This window comes from Agelaius phoeniceus, chromosome 7 (genome assembly GCF_051311805.1).
Source record: "Agelaius phoeniceus isolate bAgePho1 chromosome 7, bAgePho1.hap1, whole genome shotgun sequence".
Taxonomy (NCBI): domain Eukaryota; kingdom Metazoa; phylum Chordata; class Aves; order Passeriformes; family Icteridae; genus Agelaius; species Agelaius phoeniceus.
In genome coordinates, this window is record NC_135271.1 from 30,226,251 (window position 1) to 30,252,672 (window position 26,422).

The 26,422-nt window shown below is 41.5% G+C and overlaps 1 protein-coding gene across 2 annotated transcripts in view; it reads right to left on the minus strand.

Annotated features, from left to right (window-relative positions):
- Positions 1 to 25,522, minus strand: part of MAP3K20 (mitogen-activated protein kinase kinase kinase 20) — a 90,432-nt gene extending 64,910 nt beyond the window's left edge. The window contains exons 1-2 of one of the 2 annotated variants that reach the window (XM_054636022.2): positions 25,326 to 25,522; positions 18,505 to 18,694 (exon numbers count right to left, since the gene is read on the minus strand). In XM_054636022.2, the coding sequence (XP_054491997.2) occupies positions 18,505 to 18,663 (159 nt within the window). In that variant the 5' untranslated portion in view covers positions 18,664 to 18,694; positions 25,326 to 25,522. Of the gene's footprint in view, positions 1 to 18,504; positions 18,695 to 25,325 lie in introns of those variants that run through there. The other variant, XM_054636021.2, reaches the window with a different exon arrangement.
- Positions 25,523 to 26,422: the final 900 nt, after the last annotated feature.

Here is a 26,422-nt window from a genome sequence, read left to right on the forward strand (position 1 = left end):
AGCTGCCTGGACAGCATGGTCTCGTTATGAGACCCGCAAGCCTGAGCTCACCAGGATGACCCAAGCCCTCACTTGTTTTTGCTCTGCCTTGTACCAGTGCAGCAAAGACAGCAAGTGCAGTTCAGCTCTGATGAGGTCTTCAAGGTCAGTGCTGACTGCAGATGTGGGCAGTGGCCACCTGATGCTGAGCTGGCATTACTTGGGAATCAGACAAGGCCCCATCGTCAGATCTTTAATTGCAGCCGCAAAGACAGCAAGGATGTGGATGGAGGCACTTTGCAACAGCTGTGTTGGTGCTTGCCAGCTACTCAGAGCAGCTGCAGCTGCTCTTGTTAGAGCTCCCTATCCCAAGGCAGTTAAAGTTAGCAAAGACCAAACAACTCAGCATATTTTAGTTACTCAGGTTCTCCTTGGAAATATATTAGAAATTTGTTACGCTCACACTTGTAAGTGAAGAGAAGTGATCAAGGGTTTGGGCAGTCTGCTCCAGCAGCACAGCTGGAACTGTAAAAGGACATCTGTTCACAGAGTTCTTCAGTATCAAAAGGCTTTTTTTGCATGGGTCCAGACAAACTGAGCCCAAAGCAACTCAACCACCACTTCTTCCAGGTGCCTTTGGAGCAGCTGACTGGAAAGTGAAGTATCTTTCCACCGTGGTCTGAGCACACTGTTTTAGGATTAACACAGGAAATAGCTGCAGCCCCTTATGAGACCATTGCGTCACCTATTAGTAAATCAGGGAACCACACAGCAAGTGGCACCTTCACTCCATGCAAAATTACAGAGTTGTACATGGTTAGCGATTTAATCTCGTTAATACAACTTCCTTAACTGCCTTAAAATATATATTATTACACTGTGCAAAAGTTTGGCTATTTAATTTTCCAGAGAACTGTTTGCCATGTTCATTAAGGAGATATTTAGACACACTTAAGGCAGCTTTGGAAAGATTTTTTTTCCTAAGTCTTGTAGCATTTTAAAGGCTTTGACCTTTGTCATGTTCTTGGGAGAGCTGCAACTTAGCTACTCTCAAGGGATTTTACAGTCTAATGCAAGGGCAGCTGGAAGAGGCCAGCTGATGCTTCAGTAAAATAATTTCTAGTAGTGAAAACCACATACAAAAAAGATACAGAATGCTAACACATATAAATCCCACACCTTTATTTCCTGCTCAGAAATATATCCAGTCTACGTTCATTTCCAGTGTCTCATGAATCCTTTCCTCTGAATTCACTGATGTCTAATAAAGGATGACACCTCTATATCATCAGTTTCTCTAGGTGAACAAGCCCAAAATATCATTTTACAGATGAAATAAAAACACAGTCAGCATCTGTCATAACTAACAAATTATCTTCTCAATATGCAATAAAAGGGATACTTAGAGAATTTCAGAAACATAAAATTGTTACCAAGAATTATATAGCAATGGTGTTAAGTAATTATCACAGTTTTGAACACAGAAAAGAAAATTATGCAGCTACAAAATAGAAATTTAGGACTTTGCCTACTGATTCGTCTGTTGTCATAAAGTTTTCTACAGAAAAAAAATATAAACAAGAATTTTGTGCTTTGGGGGCCCAAATAACAGGCAAAGGACACTGATTGTCCAGTTCAGAGAATTTTTGTAAAACCTATTAAACAGTCTTTAATACTAACAATGTGAGAGGAAAATCACAAGGACATGGCAAAGCCAAAGAATCCTCAATGAGATTTTTTACCCGCAAATAAGCAGTTACCAAGTGCTTCAATGGGCACATTCCCAGCACACATGTGCTACCACCTCTTCCCACAGGCAATCATAGTTTTAAAACTATGGTTGGCATGGCACTTAAAACTGTATGAGCTTGGGCTTCTTTTCTAGTATTCATTTAGATGATAACTTATCCCAAAAAAAAGTTGGTTTCTACAGGCCATTTACATGTTAAAACTGTCAGTATTTACGCCTTACAACACAGCCTCTATACTCAGGCTCTATTAGAAAACAGTATCCTGTTTCTTAAACCACAGAGAAAAGAGTTAAATTACATTCTCAGATTGATGTCACCAGCATTTCTGTAAATAACAGAATTAAATTCTCATAAGTACATCTACAATGATGTACAAAATTTGTACATCATTGAAAGATTTGCAAATCTTTCAAAGCATCAAATCTGCATCCAAAATTATGTCCTACATTGTTACAAATCCCAGAGACTAAAAGTGGAAATGTACAGGAAACTAATAAATTCCTATTACTCTGCAATCATTTTACCATAATTTTAAATCCACTGGTGTACATCACCAAAAAAATCTCACTTTTGGAGATAACCGTGATAGAAACACATGCTTTAAATACCTTGTTTTGATTCTAAGGTTACAATCTTAAAGAAAGAAAAAAAAGCACATTACTAAGAGAGCTCATTTCTGTTAAATTATCATATATAGTACCAATATAGCACAGATAAGGAATATGGACATAAATTTATTTTATTCTGTTCTAGACTCATCCCATCTTATGAAATTTACTTAAAAAATGAATTTGCACCATGTAATACCATAGGATTTGTCAGTAGTGAAATGTATTGGATATTGACCATTTGAAAAGAAAACTGAGTTTTATACTCTAGTATATTTCTTTATAGCAACCTTGGCACAGAAATTGGTATGTTATGGATAATTTGAAGGCTAGAAGATTAAAAGTACTAGCTAGGAAATTCAGAATGTGTCTGTTAAAACACTGCAATGGCTTGCTCAGCCCATGAAAAGCAGGCTGGTCCCTCTAAAAATCACAGGGGCTTTGTCCTTGTGATGTGGCAGCAGACCCTCTGCCTTGTGCAGTAAGAGGGAATGAGATCAAGCTAACTGGCTCAATCCTTCCTCTGGCCTCTATCAGTGCAATGACCACGTGGAGCCCATGCAGCACTAACTAAGATATTGCAGGATCATGGTGTTTCCCTCATAAGGAGGGTTAAAAATGTGCTGTGAGACAAGAGGCTGCTAACAGATTGACAGAACTAAGAAGAGGCACTTTCTGCAGAAAATCCTTAGAGAATGGTTAGTAAGCTTGAAAAAATTCTATGTTACATTTGCACTGCCATTTACAAAAAAATCCAAATAAACAAAATACATAAACAAAGTTTATGGAAAAATAACTCATTTTTCAAATAGATTTCAAGTAGAAATACACCCAAAGGACTGTTACATTTTGCAGCATACAATATGAGATTGTATGAGCATTTAATAAAAGGTATCTGATAAAGGCAGATCTGTCAAGAACAAGTTTAGTTTGGATTTCACTACTGTTATTCATATAAAGCAAAACCATTCAAAACAAGCATGAACAAGCATATTTGTACTGGTGTAAGAGTTTAGAAATGAGCAATATCTGCAATATTTGTTATTTTTAATTCAGGCAGATTTGGAGTACTGAGCTGCCTCCAGCTGCAAAGCAACACCAGCAGCTGAGTAGAAACAATAGATGAGTGGACTAAACAGCAGGGCTGAAATACCTGAGCTCCCATAGAGCTCTTTATTTTCAGCAATCATAATTTCTCTTTTCAATGTTGGGAAATTTTCCAAGTTACTGACAATCACTTTGAAGGCAAACTGGCTTTGACTGTGGAGAACAGTAACAAAATCCTCAACATTCCTAAAATACAACAGAATAACAAAACTTGAAACTTTGACTCCTGGCGTACTCCCCAGGTGAGAAGATATCATGGCAAAACAGGGATAATTCCAGACCCAAGAAAGGGAAAAATATCCAAGGAGATTATTTCTGAGATCAAAGTCACTGTAGGTTTCATGAGCACCTCGTTGGAAAGGCATTTTGGTATGAAAGTGATGAGCAAAACTAATCCACCCTCAAGGAGTCATGGCCATACATTTGTAACTAGAGCAGTGATTTTCCTGAGCTCTGCAGGGTACTTGTAAGGAATCTTGATAAGACAATCTAGAACAAGTCAAATCTCATTGTACAGTGGCTTTTGCTAAACAATTAGCATAGACTGCAACAGAGACAGCAACAGCTGTACTTTTGCATCCTGATCCACTCCTCTAAAGCAGCTATGATCTTTACAATGAAGTATTTTTCCATCTTAACCATGAAAACTGTAATTTAACCACAGGAAAAAAAACCCCAGCATGTTATCAGTGAACACTCACTTAAAACCTGTCTTAGAATGGATAAATCAAGCCTACTATAGATAATGACAGGGACAACACTTGTTGGGAATCCCTCTTATTGGAACTCTAGTAAATGTTATAATTCCTGAAAATGTAACTCACCCAGGCAGTTTGAGCTCACCCTTATGAAAAAATAACCACTTCATAAGATGTTATATGTTAACAGCACACCAGAAGGTTTTGTTTTCCACATGGGCTGCTAGAGCTCTGCACAAGGCTCTCCCCAGCTGTCGCTCAAAACTGAGCTGCCCCTGCAGAAAAGGTATGAATAGTTCCCTACCTGGACTCCACCTAACTTAAAAAAGCTTTCAAAACAGAAATTACAGCTGTGACCAGCAGCCATAAAAAGAAAGCAAAGTAGTTGCCAACTACAGATGTTGGTACTCTGCTGAAGTGAATGAGAGTCATTTTTCTGTGACTTTTACTGATCCCAAAGCACAACCTCACAAATCTGAGATGTTCAGGACAATTAGCTGCCACCATTATCTGAATGACACACATCATGGTTTTATGTGAAACTGTCCAAAAGATCCAGCATGAATCATGGTGAATTCTACCTGCTTTTCAGAAAAGTCACTCTTCTTCGTCAAAGACTGAAAATTGTATTTTACTTAGAAACTTGGTTCAAATGCTACTTCTATTGGGTAGCAATGGTAAAAAAAAAAACCACCACCACCACCAACAAATCAAATTTTAAGCTTTCCTCTTCACGAAACATGGACTCAGTGTTTATTTTTTCTTGGGATTCTTCATGTTGCCTTTATGGTAGCTCAATCTTTTTTTCCATTAGAACTAAAAAATTTCAAGTAAAACAATGGCTAAGATAAAAACCTTGGAGAAAACCCAGCAATATTTTTAAAATGTTTTTAGTGTCATACATCAACATTTATTAGTATTACTCTACTACATATTTCTGACATGTAACTTCAGCTTTTCCCTTACTCTTCTGTGATTAATTTCTTGTACACAGAACTCCCTATCTTATCTGTCTTTATAGCTCTCGGCTTACACAGATATGGCAGTAACAACCATTTCATTTCTAATCCTTGCTATACAGGAATACAAATAGGCAGCCTCAAAATACATTTTTTAGGAAGTTAATAACTTGAATACCAGTATCTCTGAACTCTGCAGAAAGTAGAAATCCAGAAGAACCTATCTAGAAGAGTGAGACTGCAGCCTGACCTACAAAGGCAGTTGCTTTGAGTCCTGCAGACCTACAAGGAGCAGAGAACTCACAGGGGTCTTGTACCACTACAGGATGTCAAATTAAGTCAAAAGTCTCTTTTCTCATTGCTCTTCTCCATTGAAACAACAATATCTCTAGCCAGTTCCTTCCCCAAATTAGGGAAGAACATCCAGAGGTACTGTAACCACCACCCACATCTGTAATAATACAAGAGGAACATCACACATACTTAATGGGGAATGAATAACATTTAAAAGGCCAGTTACAAAATGAAGATCATCTACTCTGTGGTTACAAAACCACTGACCTGCACTAATTCCTCCATCACCTTGCACTGTGCTTGCTGAGGACCTGCCATAAATGAAGCAAAGAGGAAGCAGAACTGTATATATATATGGGACCACAGGAACTTTCAGGACCAGGGTCACATGCAGAGTCCAAGAAAACCTCTCTCCTGGGCTGTACCTGAAGAGCTGAAAAGAAGGCATTATGCTGCAGCTAATGACAATTCCAATCTGAATCTGAGTGCAGCAGAGAGAATTTGCATCTCTTCCTATTCCAGCAATGCCTGTAGTCTTTGCATAACTACTAACTGATTTATGCTCCAAGCATGACAAGGATTAGATTAGCAAAGTTCAGTACAATGAACTGAGCTCACAAGCTGGACCCAGGGCCCAGAACTCCGTGATGTTTTGGTGGCACAAAGTACATTCAAATCTGCAATAGGTCCTTCGGTGTGGAAGAACAACAGCATCACATATACCACAGCTTCCCATTTTCCAGTGCCAGACATACCCAAACCCTTGCCTAAGAAACTGACTCTTACCAAGAATCAGACACAAGCACATGTGATTTTCCATGCCACTTTCAGGTCAAGCAAGGCTGGAATGACTTCAAGAATTCTTCTTCAACCAAGGAAACCATCCTCTGGTAGTTTTGCTGCCTGAGACACAAGTCTCTAGAAGACACAACAAGAACACTTTCCCACTCTGTCACAGCTATATGGCTATGCAACATTTCCCTTCCCTTTCTAGATGTGCTGCTACTGTGCTGAGCATTTTGCTTGCAACACCACTGTCCTCCTGAGGGTATTTACTTCTAGCAGACTACCTGAATTCCCTTATTCCAGGTAAAGTCCTTCCTTCTGCCTGGGAAGAGAGGGAGAAAAACAAAACAGTATTGGCAGGAGAAAAAGGACCTAGAGAAACGTTCCTCTTCTCTTCAAGAAGAGTTAGCAGTATCTCGTGACTGGCAGTGTTATTATAAAAGAGGATTTGGCCAATTCCATACATGCAGAAGGCTGCCATAATCCTCCTGCCTTTTTTCCTTCTTGAGTTTGGATTGTTGCACTTTGAAGAGTTTTTAGATCTCTCCTCAAGGTCGATTTTATCAATTATCTCTGTCTATCCAAATCTGGATATAATTACTGTAGTTAGCTCTGAGGGGAGAATGAGACAATTTTGAGGTCACTATTGTGCAGAGCAAGTGTGATGGTCTTGTATATTACTGTAAACCTTGCAAATATTATTTTTAAATATTTAAACCATTAATTAGTCCATATTGTATCCTCAGGGACAGTGCAAGAGATCTTAAGCCTTTAGAAGTGTCCTGCATCTTTTCATGTGTCCTCACTGTTTAGTTTAGACTAACATCCCTTTATTATTGTGTATGTACAAAAAGAAACCACAAGGTGTAATAGTCTTTTGAAAATATTGCTTTTTTGTTCAAAGTCCCAACTGAATTCAGAATTTTGATGGATTGAAGTAAATGGTGGTGCTAGAACAATACTAAAGGTTTAGAATTCAGATTGCAATTCTTCCAAATGTATATTTTAAGATACACAGTTTCTTTAAAATGTGAAGAAGCAAAATTCCTCATAAAAGCTGTGTACACGGAGGGGTTTTCACAACAATGAACAGCCTAATCAGGGTGAAGAATCCTCAACTGAAAGCTCACAAAGAAATCCCTCTATCCTTTCTCCATTTTTTCAATTCTACTTTTCTCGATAGGGGTGTCTCACCAGAGAACCTGAAGAGTGAAAGATTTAAGTATAGGACTGAAATCCATCAAACCCAGGCTTGTGGTCCAAACCCAAGCAGCTGTCAAACCCAGAGATAGGAATGTATGCTCACTTCTGCCTAATAAAATTTGAATCAAACACTTTGCATCTGATTCTCCATGTGAGCTTTTATGCAAACTTCTAAAGTGCAAGGAATCCTGGGGTGGAAGAGCTATTCTGAGAGCTTTCACATAGTTCATGTAATTAGGGAAACCACTTCCTTTGATTGTAAGTGTTCAAAACAGCTGAATTTCTCCTTTCAAAGGACTCTGTGATTTGGGTCATCTCTTTTACTTGCTCTTTTATGTTTCTCAAGATGAGAGGTGAGACTGTAAAGCACATTATTTAGAAAAAAAAAAGATTCCACTTTTTGTTTTAGGGATTGAACTCTGACTATTCAAACGCTTGTCATTTGGAAATCTATCTTTCTTTCCCTCCCCCTGTTTCCTTCCTTTTCTGATAAGCTCTTCAGTGGCTCAAGCGAGCATAGCCCAAAACGCCAATTTAAACCTAAGGGAAAGCTGAAATATGGTACATAAAGGAAAAGGGACTCTCATTTTCCTTTGTGTGGCTGTGCTTGAATATGTAATTATAGAGGAGCTCTAGCTGCAGGATCTCAGTCCCCATGTCACATTTACTTTTTAAATGGTTCTAAACATTGACCAAGCAAAAAGGCAGAAATACAGATTTTTAAAAGGCAAACAAAGCAGCTGCCCTGGTCTTTGAAGTGGGCTTGCAGGTTCTTCGTTGCTCAAAAAGGGAGCTCGGGTCACAGTTTCAAGGCAATGACCATATCACCAGAGCTGACAGCTGATGCCAATGTTGCTACAGAATCAAGTGTCACTCGCCCTGAATTTCTTGAGTCAGGCACCCTGTTAGTGCTGTTACTTCACATTCATCTCACTAACAGCTGTAACAGGCAGTGAATATCCTGCTTCTCACAGTATAGCGCAGAATCACACGAGTGAAAAGGCAGGAGATTTCTTACTGCAGGTTTCAAATACATCAAGTAAAAACAGAACGCTTGTTGATCCTAGGAGGACTGAACTTTATTCCCAGTCAGTGAAAAATTGCAGGACTCCTTCCAGAATTATAGCACTTACAGGGAATTGGTCTGCAATGGGAACACAGTAAACCACTCAGAGCACAGTGCCAGAAACCACATTACTGCCAACTTCTGCACTTCTGCACAGGACAGATGAGACACTGGCTTGGAGAGATGACTTTACAATAAAGACTTTGGTACAAATACAAAAACAACTGAGAAGTCAAAAGTTAAGAGCAGAACTCCAAAATGTGTGGTCATTTTGAGTGGTATCCTGCATTTGCCTTTAGGGCTCTCACAAACTCTTACAGGGGTAACAGCAAGGCAACATCCAAAAGGAAGAGGAATTCAACATCTCCAAATTGTAGCCATCTGTTGCTCCATACTTATACCACACAGCACCCTCAGCATACAGAGACATATCACAGGGAAGTCAAAAAGCCTTTTCCTTGGTTTAGGAGTTTAAAAGTATACAGTTCACAAAGATGGAAACCCACCAATCACTACATATAAGCCTTCATGTTTCAAAGGTTTGCCTCAAATGCATCTAACATTACTAAAATTAGAGTTGTTACAAAATTAGACAAGAAGTGATTTCTGCACCTTTCCCCCCCTCTAATTTCACATAGGTATGCATGACACTTTCTCAGCTGTACAATCCTTCCAAGAGGAAAAGATAACCTCTCAGTAAATGTCACTCATCTGCTCAAAGGTGCAACAACTAGTTGATTTTAGCAAGTTTCCAGAACAATCTACTCATCTCTCCTATGCTCCCTCTGCCAGATAACAATTTGCAGAGTGCCTCAGCTTTCACTAAAAGGCTGCCACCTGCCCAGCCTGCATGCCTGTCTTTTGGTTATCCCACCTTCCAAGAGCAACTTGGTATAAGCAACTGCATCTCATTTTCTGGTGTCTACCAAGAACTGCCTCACTTCTCCTACAACAGTTCAAGGGATTTTACCACCCATGCTTATTTTTGATGTGGCTACTGTAAATCAGGTGCCCAATACACAAAATCCACAGCTATTTGGTCAGTCATGTATATCATAACACAACTTTTTTTCTCCCTTGTCTCCACCATTTAGCCACTAGGCACCTCAATTTTCAGGAGTTTTGGAGTAAAAAAAATAAGCAACCAGAGGCAAAAGATAAGTAGGTAAGTGTGTGGCACTGTTCCCCTTGAATGACATCCAAAGGCCAGGCCCTATTTTGCCAAGGAGGTACACCCACAGGGGGCCCCTCTTGTGTGCAAGACACCCAGTTTCCCTGTGGAGCTGTCTTTCCTAAATAGAAATTATGCAGAATGCAGATTCTCTAAACATTAGTCTAATAAACAAACATGTATTTGCAACTAGGATTCTTCCCCAGTGGCTGGATTGCAACAGATTAAACATTTAAAAATATAAACAGGGCAGTTTGGAGGCAGTTGGGTCAGAAGCACAGCTCTGTGTTTGCCCTTGCTGGCCTCATCTCCCTGGTGTGTGAGTACAATTAACTGAGTATAAGAGAAAGCATCAATGTTGAAGCTGTCTCTGGGCTCCTCTGCAGCCTCCAGATAACATTAACACATCTGAATGTTTCCCTGTGACTGTTTTTACTGTCCTCTTAAAAAGGAAACTTTCTCTATCAGCACCTTAGTGAGTGGAAGTAGGTAAATATGAAATAACTTTTACAGTCTTAGTTGTTTAATTAGAATTAAAAAGACTGATTTTGATGCTTGCATCCAAGTTAAGATATATTTTCCCTTTTCTTCAACTCTGTTTTCAGAGAAATCTTGTTCTCCAGACCCTTACACAACTCACATGCAGCCAGTTTAAAATTAATGACTAAAAAACAACAACAACAAAAAAGGGAAGTAAAGTAGGGCCTATCTAGTTCTATAGAGCATTTTACTGCCCTCTTAAAAGCACAAAACATGTTGTTCCAAATTCCATTGCCACCATGAGTGAGCCGGGTTGTTTGGGGACCCAGCCAGAGACTGCAGCCCCCATGCTCAGCTTTGAATATTCCTGTGGAAAATGGCCTCCAGGAGATGAATGGTCCCAGACTCAGATCACATCAACCCCAGCACAGGTCTCTGACTTCATCTGAACCATCTGAACCATCACACAGGCCTGCAACAACTTAGAAATTGTGTCAGATTGAAACAGTACTTCCACTCACCTCAAGAGCTACTCTGGGGTCATCAGAAACAATTTGTCACTCTGTATGCTGCAAGTCAGTGCAAGCTATTTAATCAGCATCCCCAGGAATTGCAACACCAACGGATTTCCATGTGGGTCACAGACATGTAAATTGTCAGCTGTCCCCTCAAAGCACATAAAACTCAAACATGCTTATCATCTCTCAAATTACCACTCACCTGTCATTGTGATTTTCTACTTGTAACACTGTTTTAAGAAAACCATATAGTTAAATAAATGTCTACGTAAGTCTAACTTGAACCAATCCTCAATTGCTTGAGCCTGCAACAGCCTAAAACAGCACTTAGAGAAAAAAGGATTTCTTCTGTATCCATGAGATTTCCACAGCAAAGCTTCAGGACAGCTTAAATATCCAAAAATACCATTTTGCAGTTAATCACTTCAACAGAAGCTCAGGGTCAAGAAATGTCGTGGGAGGGGAAACAAAAGAGCTGCCATTTGATGTCAAGAGTTGCTGGCATAAAAAAATAAGCAACACAACCTCTCTTCCAAATTATAAGTAACAACTGAGTGCATGCAAAAAGCAGACTGAAACAGAAGAAACATATCTAGAGAAAAATTAAAAATAAAATTTTTAAAAAAGGCAAAAAAACCCACACAGAAAAACCCCAAAATAAAGAAACAAGCAAACAAACAAAATAAATCACCCTAGGAAAAATGCCCTTAATTGCAACTAACTATCTACTGGAAATGTGAACAGCCCACTGTCAAACAAAAACTTGCAATTGACAGAATAATTTTTATGACAATATGCAATGGAATGAAACTATTTACAAAAGTAAAGAATATTTAATAATATTCGAATGTTGTTGACATATCCTGCATGTTGTGGACAGCAAAGAGGATAAGAAAGAGTGTTTTCTAAACAATCAGACATTTTCTCTCTATTCTAAACAACATTTATTCATAATTTATAGGAAACCAGCATAAAAACTTGTTCACTTGCAGATGTTGCACCTTCTGAAAAAAACAACCCCAAAACAAACAAACCACTGGAATTGAAGACCAATTGGAGATAACTGAGATAAAAGGGTCTAAGAGATATCCCAGAGATATTCCTAACCCAGGGTCAGGCACACAGCAATTTCCTGTGACTCAACCAAGCTAAGGAAGCTGTACCTATATTCCTAATCAGCAGCACATGCAAGGTAATTCAAAAGACAAGCAAAAGGAAGCAACAGACATACCTGGTGCATCTTAGCTTAACAATTTATCTGTTAATCAAATTTGTTTATGTAGCAACTGTTCAACACTGGCCACCAGTCAAGAGGACATGTGCACTTGCCCCTTTACAATTTTAGTACAAAATCCAGTGGTCTGCACCACTGACAGTTATTATGTCTCAACTGATTCAAAATAACTTTTGAAGCCACATACTGCCAGTGTGGACCCTGACAAACCAGTGTCACTGAAGCTGATGTCCAAAGTTGGCTTGATTTAAAAAACCGTATATATACAAGCCAATCTCAAATTAAGTTAGTCAAAAAAACCCACTAAACCACACAACTTGTACTACAAATACTCACTATTTATATGAGGCAACTCTCAAGTTATTACTCATTTAATGAAAAACTTGGTATAAAAATGCTTAAATACATGAGTAAAAAAATCCACTACAATAAAATGTAGCAAAATACAGACAAATTCTTTTCTATGTCTGATTCTTGTGTTTCCGAAATTGTTTTAGGACAGAGAGACACAGGAATGAAGTTTCTTAAAACAGACAAAATGAAACTAAAGCCTGCTTTTGGCAAGAATAATTGTATTCTGGTATCTTTCATTACACTGGTGTCTCCCAAATATGGGGTTTGGACAATATTTTGGTTGCAACACATATACCATGACACAACACAGTCATATCCAAAGCATCCACTAACAAAACCTCATGCAGTGACTTTCTTGATTCCTGGAAAAATAACATTCATTTAGAAAATAAAGTCCTCCAGAAAATTACCCCTTGAATGAAAGCCAAGAATAGGCAAATAAAGAATGAGTCAGATTCATTGCAGAAGTCTGTCCTATCCAAAATTATTTATTCTGCAAGATACAGAATACGGAACAGCTGGAGCATCTGAAGCAATTTTGACAACTTCCAGTCTATAAAGGGTGCTAAGTATCCTCTTGATACCTTTTGAGAATACCCTAGTCAGCACCAAGAGGAGTGCTCTAAGCCCATTCCTTTACCAAAATATATTTTAAAAACCCAAAGAGAAAACCTTGCAAAATAACCACTCTGTAAAACAGAAACTAAGGCATTTTAAGACACTCCTCTGGTATATTAAATACAGTTTTATCTCCTTTTAGCAGCTAACACTACATAGCAGTAAACCTGAAAAGAGGTTGTAGCCAGGTGAAGGTCAGTCTCTTCTCCCAGCAATTAGCAATAGGACAAGAGGACAGAGACTTAAACTGCACCAGGGCAGGCTTAAGCTGGACATCAGGAAGAAGTTTTTCACAGGAAGGGTGACTGAGCATGGGAATGGGCTGCCCATGGAGGTGATGGAATCACCACCCTTGGAGGTATTTCAGGAAACACCCGATGTGGCAGTCAATGCCACGGTCTAGGTGACAAGGTGGTGTTAGGTCACAGATTGGATTTGATGATTTAAAAGGTCTCATCTAATCTAGTTGATTCTGTGATTCTGTTTTCAATGAATATGGGGCTGGATAGGTTCCTATGAGATCAGTTATTGTGAACTTGGTAATTTTTCAGTATAGGTGCATATCCCTGGAAAGTTCATATATTAGATTCCTACACCCTGCAATAATTTCATACGGCACACACTCTAAGTCCTCTCTCAGTGTTCATTACTCTCTATACTTGCTGACTCAGACCTGAGAGAGGTAAGGGAGTAGAAGCTCCTAGAAAGAGCTAGTAAAATATTAATAGAACAACAAAATTTCCCTTCCTTACAGCCAGGACCCAGTGTGGAGTCATTCTAGGCTGGCACCAGAGCACCCATACCAGCTACAAACTACAAAGAAAAAGAACATCTACTATTTTTAGTCTTGTCAGGGCTAAAGTATCAATTTCAGTTTGTTTTGTTTTGCTTTTACTCTGTTGTTTTTCTCTTGTTACTGTTGCAAATCATTGCCAGTCCTTACTCTCATGACCCACATAAAAATTATCACATGCTGTCTTTTAGCACTACAAACATGAATGAGGTAAGTCCAGTGACATGCATGTGATTATACTTAACTCATCCCCTTCAGAAGGTACAAGCCCAATCTATGCCTTCTGGACAGTCCATTCCAGAAATGGATCATAAAAATCAAAAAAGTGAACAAGCTGCATTATATGCTATACAAAAATTTTTATAAAGCATTAAAATATCCCCTAAAGCTTACAACACACGTATTACATACAAGAAACCCTGACAATATAAAATTAACTTCCATGGTAGTCAGACTCCAGGCAATACAGCAACAAAAACAGAGAAAATATGTCTTTGTTTTTGAGTCTTAAAAAACTCAAATGCAGTACAGACACGACTGAACAAGGCATGCATAGTAAATGCTGCTCAATGTAACTTCTTCTATCCACAAGTTAGTTCTGTTAGTTCACCAGAAATATTTAAGTATTTCCCAGTAAGATTACAATTACATTTTACTGGATTTTTTTCCACCACTTTCCTGCAGTTTGCACAGCCCACTGCCAGCACTTTGAAGAAGTCCAGGAACATATGTTCTGCATGGAATCAAGAAATCTTGTACCCAAGTACCCTGGTTGTAAAAGCTGAAGCAATACTGCTGCCCATCAATAGCATGGAGACAGCTTATGGACCATGGAGTACTTTCAAAGATCTGTGGTATTAAAATTAAATTCAAATTTCAAGTGAAATTCCAGCAGTAATAAACCTCCTGGTGAAGAACCACACCAAGAAGAACCAGCTGCCAACAAATTGCCACCAAAAGCACAGCCCTCAAAAGCAATGACAAATAACAGGTAAACTTCAGAGATGGGCAATCAAAGGAGGTGAGTGCTCTTCAGTGAAAAGCAGTCGTGGCAAGGCATAAAACAACATTTGTAACACTTCACTCCAGCAGTTATCTGCTCAAGATAATGGAGTCAAAAGAACTGCTAGCAATTTGCAGAATAAGGCCCCTGGCCTCAGTCTGTCCCATTCATTTCAGTGGGAGCTAAATTATGGGTTTATCTAATAATTCATATAAATCCCTCACAAAAATACCAAATAACTTCTGGAGTAGTAGATGTGCAATTTTCTTCAATGAGTGGACACAATTATCACTCAGGGTGAAAGGACTGATCCTGCTACAGGAGGCATTTCTACTCTGCCACATGCATCATAAACATCACACTGACAGCTTCATTTTCTATAAAACAATTCACTAGGAACTCCTGTTTCCTACTTTAAACCTATAACCACTGTAGTGGTTGTACTAGATAGTAAAATGGCAACTTAATTTTTGTTTTGCTGCTATTTAATCACTCAGGCTACATTCCTATGTTTTACTTAATCAGCACAATTCTTGCCCAGTATCACGTCCAATATTCTAACCAAGACCTTGTAGCATATGTATATTTTTCCTAGCAGACCTGTTCAGGTGTATTTTTTCACATATACATACATCTCTCCCCATAAAGTTGTGTTTTACTGCCTGCATAAAAAAAGTTAATGCCTTGCAGACGCATTTCTCAGATTTCAAAGAGTTTCAAAGCAATCTGTTTAAGCAACACTCTTCCAAGTATTTTTAAGTTTTTCTGAGCACATATTCTAATATGCGATGCTGGAACAAAACTTGCTTTGCTTCACATGTTAGAACTTGTTAGCCCCTGGGCTAATATAAAACCTTCACGATCTTTACTGGTTGTGATTGGCTTGTTTAATAAAATGACACATAGATACAACATATTTGCAGAATGATACCATAGCTCTATTGACTTGGCTTGCTCCCTTGGACTTGGCTAGCATGAAATGCCTCTGAGCAAGTTTTTCACAACTCTCCTATGTTTTCCCTCTAATCAGTTGTTATGGATTATTGGCAGCAGTTAACAGAAATACAAGACATGCAGTCATGGAGATAAAAGGACACTTCCTTCCAAATAAACTAGAAAGAGTGGAATCTCGGATTATGCCAAGCTAGAAGGGACCCACAAAGATCATCAAATCCCACTCTCAGCCCCACACAGGACCATCCCCAAGAGTGCCTGAGAGCACTGTCCAAATGCACAGAATAATTAGTTTTCTGGACTAAACGCATCCAAGTACCTACTAAACACAGATACACAAGAGTTACAGCAAGTTATTTTTGTATTGATATCAGAAGAGTCATTAAGTCACCATGACTTCAGTGCAGTCCAGTCACAGACATTGATTATTGTTATCACTACAGATGAAGATGCTACATATGTAAATATGTGAGGGCCATTAGGGCCAGAAGACCTTTTGGCCACCAAGTTGGCCTCTGGTACAGCACAGGCCACTATACTTCAGCAAAATGCTCCTGTGTTGAGCTCAACAACTTGACAAAAACAATTGTCTAAAAAGACATCTCAATGAGAAGACAGATGAAAAGGATCCTCCATCTTCACTGCTTTCATTTGTAGTCTGTGCCAAGTGTTACTCATCCTCACTCCCGATAATTTGTGCTTTTCTTTCCATTCTAATTTTTCTGGCTACAGATTCCAAGCACTAGTTCCTGCAATAACTTTATGCACTAGATTAAACTATCCCATCATTTTCTCCATATGAAAATGCAATGTTTGTATATAAGCTCTTACTTTTTAATTCTCTAAGGTTGTTGACAGAAAAGTTCTGCCAAAGCTTGTCAGAGTTATTTAAGGCATCACCACTTGCCTCTCCACTGCCTTTCCAGAAAACTTTCAAGAGCAAGTGCCCATACCAAGCTGTTCCCATAACCTGACTGATTTAGTTTAAGTTGCAAATTATAAACAGTCCAAAGAAAAATAAACAAATTTGTGATGGAAGGCACTTGCTCTCCTTCTGTCAACTCATCCTGATGGATGATATTCATCACCCCCTCTTGACACCCCCACTCTCACCAACTTTCCACTCGGTGTTTTGCAGATTCCCTTGGGCTGCTCTTACAGTTCATTGACACTCTTTTAAACAGAACAGAACCACATATGCCTAACAACAATTTTCCCAGTGCTACATACCAAGATAAAGCACACCTGGTTGTTACAAATTACTTTATCCTGATTTGCATATGCCAAACAATTAACCAAATTTGCCTAACTGCACCATGATACGAGCTCTTACTGAGCTGCAAGTCTTCATTAATCCCTAAATAAATCCTTACATTATAATAAGCTCTTTCTGGCATATGGGGTTTTTTACTACTATACAACCTGTGCTCCTTGCTACTCCAAGCTGAACTTTGTGTTGCACTGTCTTAAAAAAATGTATTTCTGCTGAATGGTCCAACTGTGTCAAGTAATACACAGGATTTTCCTTCCTCCATCCTTTCCCATTCCATTGAGTTTTATGCCATCACAAGACATAGTAATATTGTTCTTAAATTTACTTTCAAAAAATGTTTTTAGTACATAACAACAGGTCTAGCACATACACAGGTGTAACTCCTTCAGAAACACACATGTTCAATAAAGGTATTTCACTGACCCTGACTGAGATCTGCCAGTCAGGTTATTTTTAAGGAGCACATTATTGATACTGCATAGCTCAAATTTTACTTTTCATTTATCTTTTGATATTAACAAATAGTAGAAATAAAGAGAACACTACAAACTGACATTGGACAGAATGTATAAATCTTCCATTGTCCTAGAAAAATCTTGGGATCCTTTTACATTATTTTAGACAGCAACATGCTTAATCATGATCAAACATGCTAATTACATCACTAAGCATGACACAATCAAGGCAGCTCAGCTGCTGCCGCAGTGGATGAACTTTGGTGTCTGATTACTTACTAAGTCTGTTATGCCTAGCACTGCTCTGCTGTCCTCCAGCTTGTAACTGTCTTCCTACAACAGTCTGAGGAGATTGTATACAAGTTACATACATACAGTCATGATGGAACAACAGCCCAGTAACTCTGCTGTCCATCACTAAACTGGGCTGTGCTCACTGCTCCATCACCAGTGCTGACCAGCAGGCAGACTGGAGTACTGTGAGGACCACATACACCACATCTCTGCTGAAACTGTACAAAGCTGAGGGGTCAAAAGGACTGTCAGGCAAATTTAAAAAGCTTTGAAAAAAAAACAAACAACAAACCAACCTTAGCTGGTAAAGGTGCCCTTAGCAAATTCTGCCTTTTCCCCCAGGATTGCCAAGGACTCATCCACCTTTCCAGGTCACAAGATGCCCCAAGGGAAGGAGACTGGCAGAACAGTGAGGGCTAAAACTACCTCATTGCAAAACCAAGCTATGACTATGTGGCTATGACTAACTAGGAGTTAGTGGAGCCCTAGATCAAAATCTTCATCAGGCAGGGAAGAGACAACTCTAAGCCTGTAGTGAACATAGATATGTGAACCACAGAACAGACGTCAAGAGGACAAAATGGAATCAGGTAATGACAGGTAATCTCTTCCTATCTAGCAACATGCTGGTAGTATCAACAGGAAATTAGTAGCTCCACAGGTGCAGCAAGCTCTCCTCAGGGCCAGGTAGAGGAGAATTGCAAAACAAAAAAAGTGGGCAACAAGAGTGAAGGGTTGGACTGCTCATTATGTCCTTACTGTAGCACCATCGGTTACAGAGTTTTGTAATTAAACAAACAAAAATCCCAAGGTAGTTTGCCTGCATTACCTAGAGGACCAAAAACACTAGAAAAGAATTTCTGTTGTTACCACAGCAGACAAAGTGAATAAAAAGTAAACTTTTACCTCTTTTTCTATTTTGAGCAGCTTCTTTACTGCCACCTCCTTGTCCTGAGAAATCCATCGGGCTCGGTAGACACTCCCAAAACTCCCTCCACCGCAGTTCTCAAAAAACTGCAAGTCATCAAATTTAATTTGCACAAATGAAGCACTGGTAGACGACATCTCATAATGACAAAATATACCACAGCAAAACCTGTGAAGAGAAAAGTTTTTATTAATGCACATGCTCCAAGGATTTATGGACTTTCTTACCCATGTTCAGTCACCCCAAAATCAGAATCATAAGCACACTCCAGTAACATCCACAGGCCACAGGAGGAAAAGAGACTGAGAACATGCATTCCAACAGGGAGTACTAAAGTTTGCATAACTTGCACAATCTATTAGGAGGAGCTGGGGTACAGAAACAACTAACAGTATTCCTCAGAGCAATCCTGACGTTTCCCGAGCACCTTGGAAGCAGCTCTGCAAAAGGCAGGCACGTGGCTGCCTTCTCCGCGGACACACAGGAAGCGTGCTCTCGGCTCCCGGCTGCCTGCCCGCTCCGGCACGCCGGGCACGCCGTCCTGCGGCCGCGATGGCCACGCACGGGCACGGGCACGGGCCAGCCCGGCCGGGCAGCGGCGCCGGGCAGCGAGCAGCGGCACCTCGGCACACACCGCTCGCCCCAACAGCGCTCCGGGCCAGGCCGGAGCACTTCGTGCAAGGATGTGGAAAAACCTGGCCATGGTAAATGTCTCTTCCTGAGTGACTCAGATCTGTTTGCACGTTGTAACAAAGCGCAAGTACAGGGTAATTCATCTGGGTTACAATATGTGAAATTCTGCAGCCTGTGCCAAGACTGGTGTTGGCAGTTTCAGGAGATGATCCCAAATCTGCTGACGGAGGAACAGAATGTCCTCCCCGGAGATTTCATGGTGATAAAGCTTATGGCTGTAGCAAATTTCAAGAAACATTATCACCTAAATACATGAACAATGACTAATTTTAGGTTTCTTTTTTTAATGATATAAGATCAGAAAGCTCAGGTCTTTAGTGGGACTGCAGGACACGGCATACTCCAGAATCATCTGCAAGTCTGCTGCTGGTTCAGTTCAGATGCACCAGCCTAGACAAAGTAGGTTTAATTACCAGCAAAAGTTACTATACTTGCAATTAATGACAGTAAATTTATCAGCATAAAATGAGATATTAGTTTTAACAAAACAAGCAAAAAAAGAACCAGAGATTTTGGGTTGATGGTGAAAACAACACATCCAATTTCACTGGTAAATTACAGTATCAAAATATACTGTGTCTTCTGGGAACTTCCATTCCATAGGGCTTTTTGAGATAAAACGTTATGTGCTGTCCAGAGCTGCGAAACACAACTGTGTTAACTCCTTGTACAGCTGACTGCCACAATCTCTTTATGCCAGTCCCTTCTGTAACAAACACAAAGGCATTATTTGCCCCCTGTCTCTCCTGATTGTGTAGCTACTCTGATTAAAATTTTAAGATATCATTAGATCAGGAATTTCTGGCACTATTTGATTGCAGCTATTCTCCAAATGAGAGATGATGATATCAACACTTTTCTACACACAACATAACAGAGCCTTCTCTGAAACTGCCTGCTTCATTTTATACCTCTTGACCACCCATAAAGATAAATGCTGACCAGACCACAACAACTTTACTATGTGTACTGAAGGCTTTTTAGCAAGGAGCCAGCTTCAAGCCTTTCACTGACAGCCAGCCTGCAGAGCTCCCAAAGAGGGAACATGAATGCTCTCTCCCCAGAGCTGCAAGTCAGAGCAGGGGTTACCAGCAGAATATGAAATAAAGTCCCTTCTTCCAATGCTCTGCAGCCTCTTCCCTAATACAAGTGCCTGAACTGTCCTGCTGACCTTCTGTTCTTGTTTTAACCTTGTTGCTGGTGTAATTTCCTGTCATCCCATAGTCATCTCCTGCACAGCCTGCATACGTTTTCTTTAGAGAACGCTCAAAGGAAATTGGTCAATCCTACAAACCAAGAGAAGTTTCAATGTTTTGCTCCTTGCCACTGCTGCTTAATTAGCAGATCTTCAGAAATAAAAGTTCATTTGCATTATTTACTCCAGCAGCTTCTCCAAGTTCACGCTCCGTACATGGTGTCTCAAGCATATGGGACACTTTACAGACAAATAAAACAGATTGACTTTCCCAACTCAAAAACCTCACAATTTAAGGCCATGGCCCTGCACATATTTATGCACACAGGTAATCACACTCGAGTGAACAATTTCCTTACTGACAACAGAATTAGCTAGAAGAGTGATGTTACTCACAGGCAAAAGCATATGCACTGACTAGACCATAAATTTAACAGGAAGGTGGGAACAGCTGAAAAAAGATCATTTCATTTGAAATGGCAGAAGGAAAAGGAAACCAAGTGAAAAGAAAAACACATCCCAGGAAAGAAATTTCTGGGCTTCACTATCTGAATTCAATAGCTTTGAAGAGCTGTCAAATTATTTAACATTATTGTTCACCCAGAACCACCAAATCAACTGTACAAACTAGTAAATTATTTGATTTCTGAAAATTACACTAGCAGAGAATAACATGCACACCAGACATTTGACAAATACAAATGAGTACTTTTCTGATGGGTCCTCCTTACTGCTTTAAACTTTATCTCAATTTCCATGCGCTCACAATGCAGTGCCTGACACACAAGCACTTGCAGAAGCTACCATTCATTCTTTAAACACCTTCTCAGTTTCAAATTTACCTAAGGCAGTCAACCAGCTGCAGATCACAGGATCACACAATGAATCAGGTGGCAAGACCTGAGATACTGAGTCCAATCTATGACTGAATACTACTACCATGTCAACTAGACCATGGCACTGAGTGCCACATCCAGTCTTTCCTTGAACACCTCCAGGGACAGAGACTCCACCACCTCCCTGGGCAATCCATTCCAATGTTTAATCAGCCTTTCTGGGAAGAAATTTCTCCTCATGTCCAGCATAAACCTCCCCTGATACATCTTAAGACCATGTCCTCTTGTCCTGTCACTGGTTGTCAGGGAGAAGGGGCTCACCCCTGCCTGACCACAACCTCTTTTAGGTAGTTGTAGAGACACTATAGGGCACCAGCATACAATAAGTTAATGTTATTTAAAGAATGATTCATTGGTTGGCATCAGGTTGCTCCAGATGCTTTTTTTCTAGAGAAAGTAGAAGAGATTTACAAGAGACACTCTTTATTTAGAGATCTGTAATTAAAACGAGGCTGCATTCGTTTTCTTTTTCTAGATGAAATAACAGGCCTGTTTAAACATTACTCCACATTTTTGGATTCAAGGTAGGTAATCCTCAATTAGAAAGATCAATCTCTATGTTATGTTTGAGAAAACAACTGTTTAGATTAAAAATTGTATGTGACAAATCCACACATAGTTATTAGCTTGTCATCCTCTTTTAAAGATATTTAACAATCTGAGCTTATAAAACTGGTTAAAAGAAAAAAAAATCAGGTATTTCATTAAACTCTATAGTCTTCCACTTGCATCTGAACAAGCACAGCATTCCAACAATGTGTGGCACTTTTTTTCATCTTACACTTCTGCAGACAGGAGAGCAGCTCGCTGCAACACAGCCCGGGGCCTTACAGCAACTCCCTGCACACAGCTCAGGAGGGTTTGGCACCCGCACCCTCCTTCCTCACTCACGGTTTGGGGTGTTGAACTACCATCACTGTGTAGCAGGGAAACACTGCATTGACCGACTTTGTTGCTTGCTCTCAATTAAATGAAAACATGACAATTCAGAAACAGTGAATGACAGGTATTTCAGGAAATAATTAAACTGCTGGTTATTTCAATTATTCCTATGGGATCTTCCTGCGGGTAAAAGAATTTTCTCCTTTTTCTGTTTTATTTCTAATAAGTTAGCATGAGCTTGTAATCTTGCAGCAACATCTGCATCTTCTCCTGGCTCTTTGTTTTCCACATAGTAATTTATATTTGAGCATGCTGTTGGAAGCTGTTCATTTCATACCAAAAAGTAAGAGATCTGAGGTCCATTTGGCAGCGTTTAACATTTGAAATTATTATTTAACAATAGTATGCAGCATGTCAGGACCATTACACAGAGTCACTTCGCAGCAAGCGAAGTCACCACATTATGTCACCACAAGCTCAGCTCAGTACACCAGTGATGCAGGTGTAGGAAACCATCCACCATCACTAGCTTCTTGTGATTACAGCACTTCAGGGGATTAACCCATGTGAGGGTCCTAGCCCTGCAAAGGTCCCACATTTGCTGCTTCCTCTAGACCCCCCCAAGACCCTGCTGCAGGCTGCCCTGCATCTTGGCACAGCAACACTGGAAGAACTCAACACATTCAGTTCTACCTCCCAGCTCCCTACAAACTGCAATGTAGGGGAAGTGCTGCCATGCCCAACACTCTGCCTTATTCCACATACAAAACAGAAGACCCTTCTGTTTGTCATTCAGCTACTGCTCCCAGAGTACAGACAGCTTCCACTCCAGGGACTTAGACACAGGAGGGAGGAAATAATTTACAAATTGCACAGTAACTGCAACTCATACTTTGTTTAGTGCGTGGCTGTGAAACCGAAAATTGCATCTCTCATCTTGCACGTGCACCTGACGCTGCTCAAGTATTCAATTACTGCAGGAACAGCCTTTGTAAATTATTATGGGAAACAACCATGCAACTCCCTGCCCCTCGCTTTACTGTGTGGTTCCACAAAGTAGGATTCAGTGCTTCTTGCAAGAAGGCACACTGCCAACATATTGCCAATAAAGTAGTAGCACACCACACTTGTGCTATCTTAAAATACACAGCTGAATGTGCCAAGTTTCCTTATTTGGCAAAACAGCCCATTTGCTTTCAGGATCTTTGACCATCCATTTTTAGACCCAAATCATCCTTTGTATCCAACAAGGCCTGCAGTCCTTGAGCATACCAACCTGGATTTTTTCAGCAGTATATTTAAACAGAGTTTAAAAAAATATGTATTAAAAAAAAAAACAAGTAAAAATGTCCAACAAAAAAAATCCACCCTCAAACACCAAAACATGGTTAACCATTGTCTTGTCCAAACAGAAAATAGTAAAGGAGTTAGTGACATTGAGCTACAAAAGCTGCTGCAGAAAAAAGTTTTTATAAATTAAAAAACCCTTTAATCATATCATGAACTGTTGATCAATAAGATGTAAACAAACTCCAAGCACAAATCCAAATTAAATATATTGTAATCTTCTAATCTCCCAATGACTTAAAATAAAGCCAACAACCCCTTCAATTCCTAAACTTTCTTAATCAGACTGAGTAGCAGCCCTGCAGATAGTGAGACTGGAAGCATGGCTCTGCCTACCTTAGTTACAGACTCAACAACATTTGAGCCTGTCCTTTGTCAGAACCTAAGAATTCTGCATAATTTCCATTAATAACATGTCTAATTTTATTTCAATTTATATAACCATTGCTACAAAAAAATGGCTCAACTCCACCTAAACAGTTTGAGTACTGAGGATACAAGCCAAGCTGTGTCAATGGCAGAGACTGAAGGCTATAAAGACTTCACATTAAATAAAAAACATTTTATCTCAGAAAACCCCTAAACTAAACTGGTCACTTCACTTACATTATACCTTGTAAGTGATGCCTGCCAGTAGTGCACACACAACAGCTCACAAGAAAGACAAGGCAGCTAAGCCTGCATCCAGGCCCATCGTGCAGCTTGGTCCTGGCACAGACCAGACTGCAGGACCTGGGCCTCAGTTTTGTCCATGTTTCTGTCTTCCCCTCACAGTGAGCCAGGTTCTCCAGGGTTACCATTATTAACACAATGCCACCAGTATGTGAAGCAAATTACGGATAGATAAAATAAGTAGGTTTCAGAGGACTTACAATTCCAGGACAAAGTCCTGAAAACATCTCACCACATGCCTCCTGCAGAAAGCTATGATGTTTTCGGGCAGTGACCCAGTTAATCCAGTGCTTTCAAATTATTTCTGCTTCTAGAACTTAGAAAAAGTAATGATCCATGGCTTTCCCGACGGCTCTGTCACTAAAACTCCCAGTAGATCATGCTGGATACAGGGTAATAGATAGCTCACACACGCGAGCTTAATAAAAGATCATACTGCTGGAAACGAGCTAACTTAAGCAAACACAGCAAAACCAAACAACGACAGCTTACTTTTAAAAAGGAAAAAAACGGAGGGAATGAAAGTCACACCTCATATCCCAACCCGACGGATTTTATGCCCAAAACAACAGCAAAATGCAGCAGGTGCGCTGCATTTGAAAGACATACTAGGGAGCGCAGGGGTGGCCAAGCGTAGCAGCCCCCGGCCGGACGCCGGCTGCCCGTGTCCCGCTGCCCGTGTCCCGCTGCCCGTCCTCACGGGCGGCCGCGGCCAGCAGCGCCTTTCTCACGCCGGGCCGTGCTGCCCGGCTGTCGCTCGGCGGACACCGCTCTGCACTGCCCTGCCCTGCCCTGTCCTGTCCTGTCCTGCCCTCCCGGCGGGGCACGGCTCGTCTCCCGACCCCCGTCCCACTGCGCGGCCAAGCGTGGGCGCCGCTGACCACGGGGGTGTTTGGCCGGCGCGGCGGGACCAAGGCGACGCAAGGTCAGGCCGTGTGCCCGGCCGGCCGCCTCCCTTCACAGGGCTTCTGAAGTTGCTTCAGCACAGGGAACGTCAAACCTGGAGGGGACACCCATGGCCCGGCCCGCTGCCCGCCGCCTCCCTCCGCCCAGCCGAATGCGCACCCACCGCGCCCAAGCGCTGCCTCCGCGTGGGGCGCTTCGCCGTCCTCACCTTTCCCGAGGGGCTCCGGGCTGGCGGGACCCGAGCGGCGCCGATCCCGGAGCCGGCGAGGCAGGCTACAACCGGCGCGACCGCGTCTCCCGCTCCGTCCCCCGCGCTTCCGGTTGGTGCCGGGAGCCGAAGCCGCCGCCGCCGCCCCCGCACCGCCTCGCAGCGGCGCCACCCCGCGCTCCGCGCCGGGCCCCGCGGGGAGGCGCGGCCGCCGCCAGCTCCGGGGTCCGGGCGGCGCGGTGCCCTGCCTGTAGGGGGCGCGGTGCCGGGCAGGGCGGGCGGTGCCGGCCCCTCGGGCTGCGGGGGCGGCGGGCGGAGGCCAGCGTGGCCCCCCCGGCCCGGGACAGGAGCGTTGTCGTTCGGCGCGCGTGGCCCCTCCCGGCCTACGCACCCTGCGCCCACACCGTGAGCGCTGTGGTGGGGCTGGCGTGAGGCGAGCGGGACGGAGCGTCAGGTTCTCAGAATCACACAATCGCAGGCTATACTAAGTTGGAAGGGACCCACAAAGACCATGAAGTCCCACTCGTCGCCTTGGACAGGACACCCCCAAGAACCACACAATGTGCCTGAAGAGTGGTGTCCAAACGCTCGTTGGACTCTGTCAGGCTTGGTGCTGTGACCACTTCCCTGGGAGCCTGTTCCAGTGCCCAACTCCACACTGTGTGAAGAGCCTTTTAATAATATCCAATCTAAATCTTCCCTCACACAACTTCAGGCCATTCCCTTGGGTCCTGTCACTGGTCACCACAGAGTGGTGAGTGTCTGTCCCTCTGCTTCCCCTCATGAGGAAGTTGTGTCTTTAATGAGGTCTCCCCTCAGTCTCCTCTCCAGGACGAACAGAGCCAGTGCCTTCAGCTTCCCCTCAAGGCCCTTCACCACCGCTGTTGGCTTCCTTTGGACACCCTCTAAGAGCTTTATATCTTTCTCATATTGTGGTGCCCAAAACTGCCCCCAGCACCCGAGGTGAGGTTGCACAAGTGCAGAGCAGAGCAGGACAATCACATCCCTTGCCTGGCTGGGATGTACCCAAGGACAGGGTTGGCTCTCCTGGCTTGGACTGCCCAGGGAGGTCAGTGTCTGGCAGAGTGGCTGTTTGC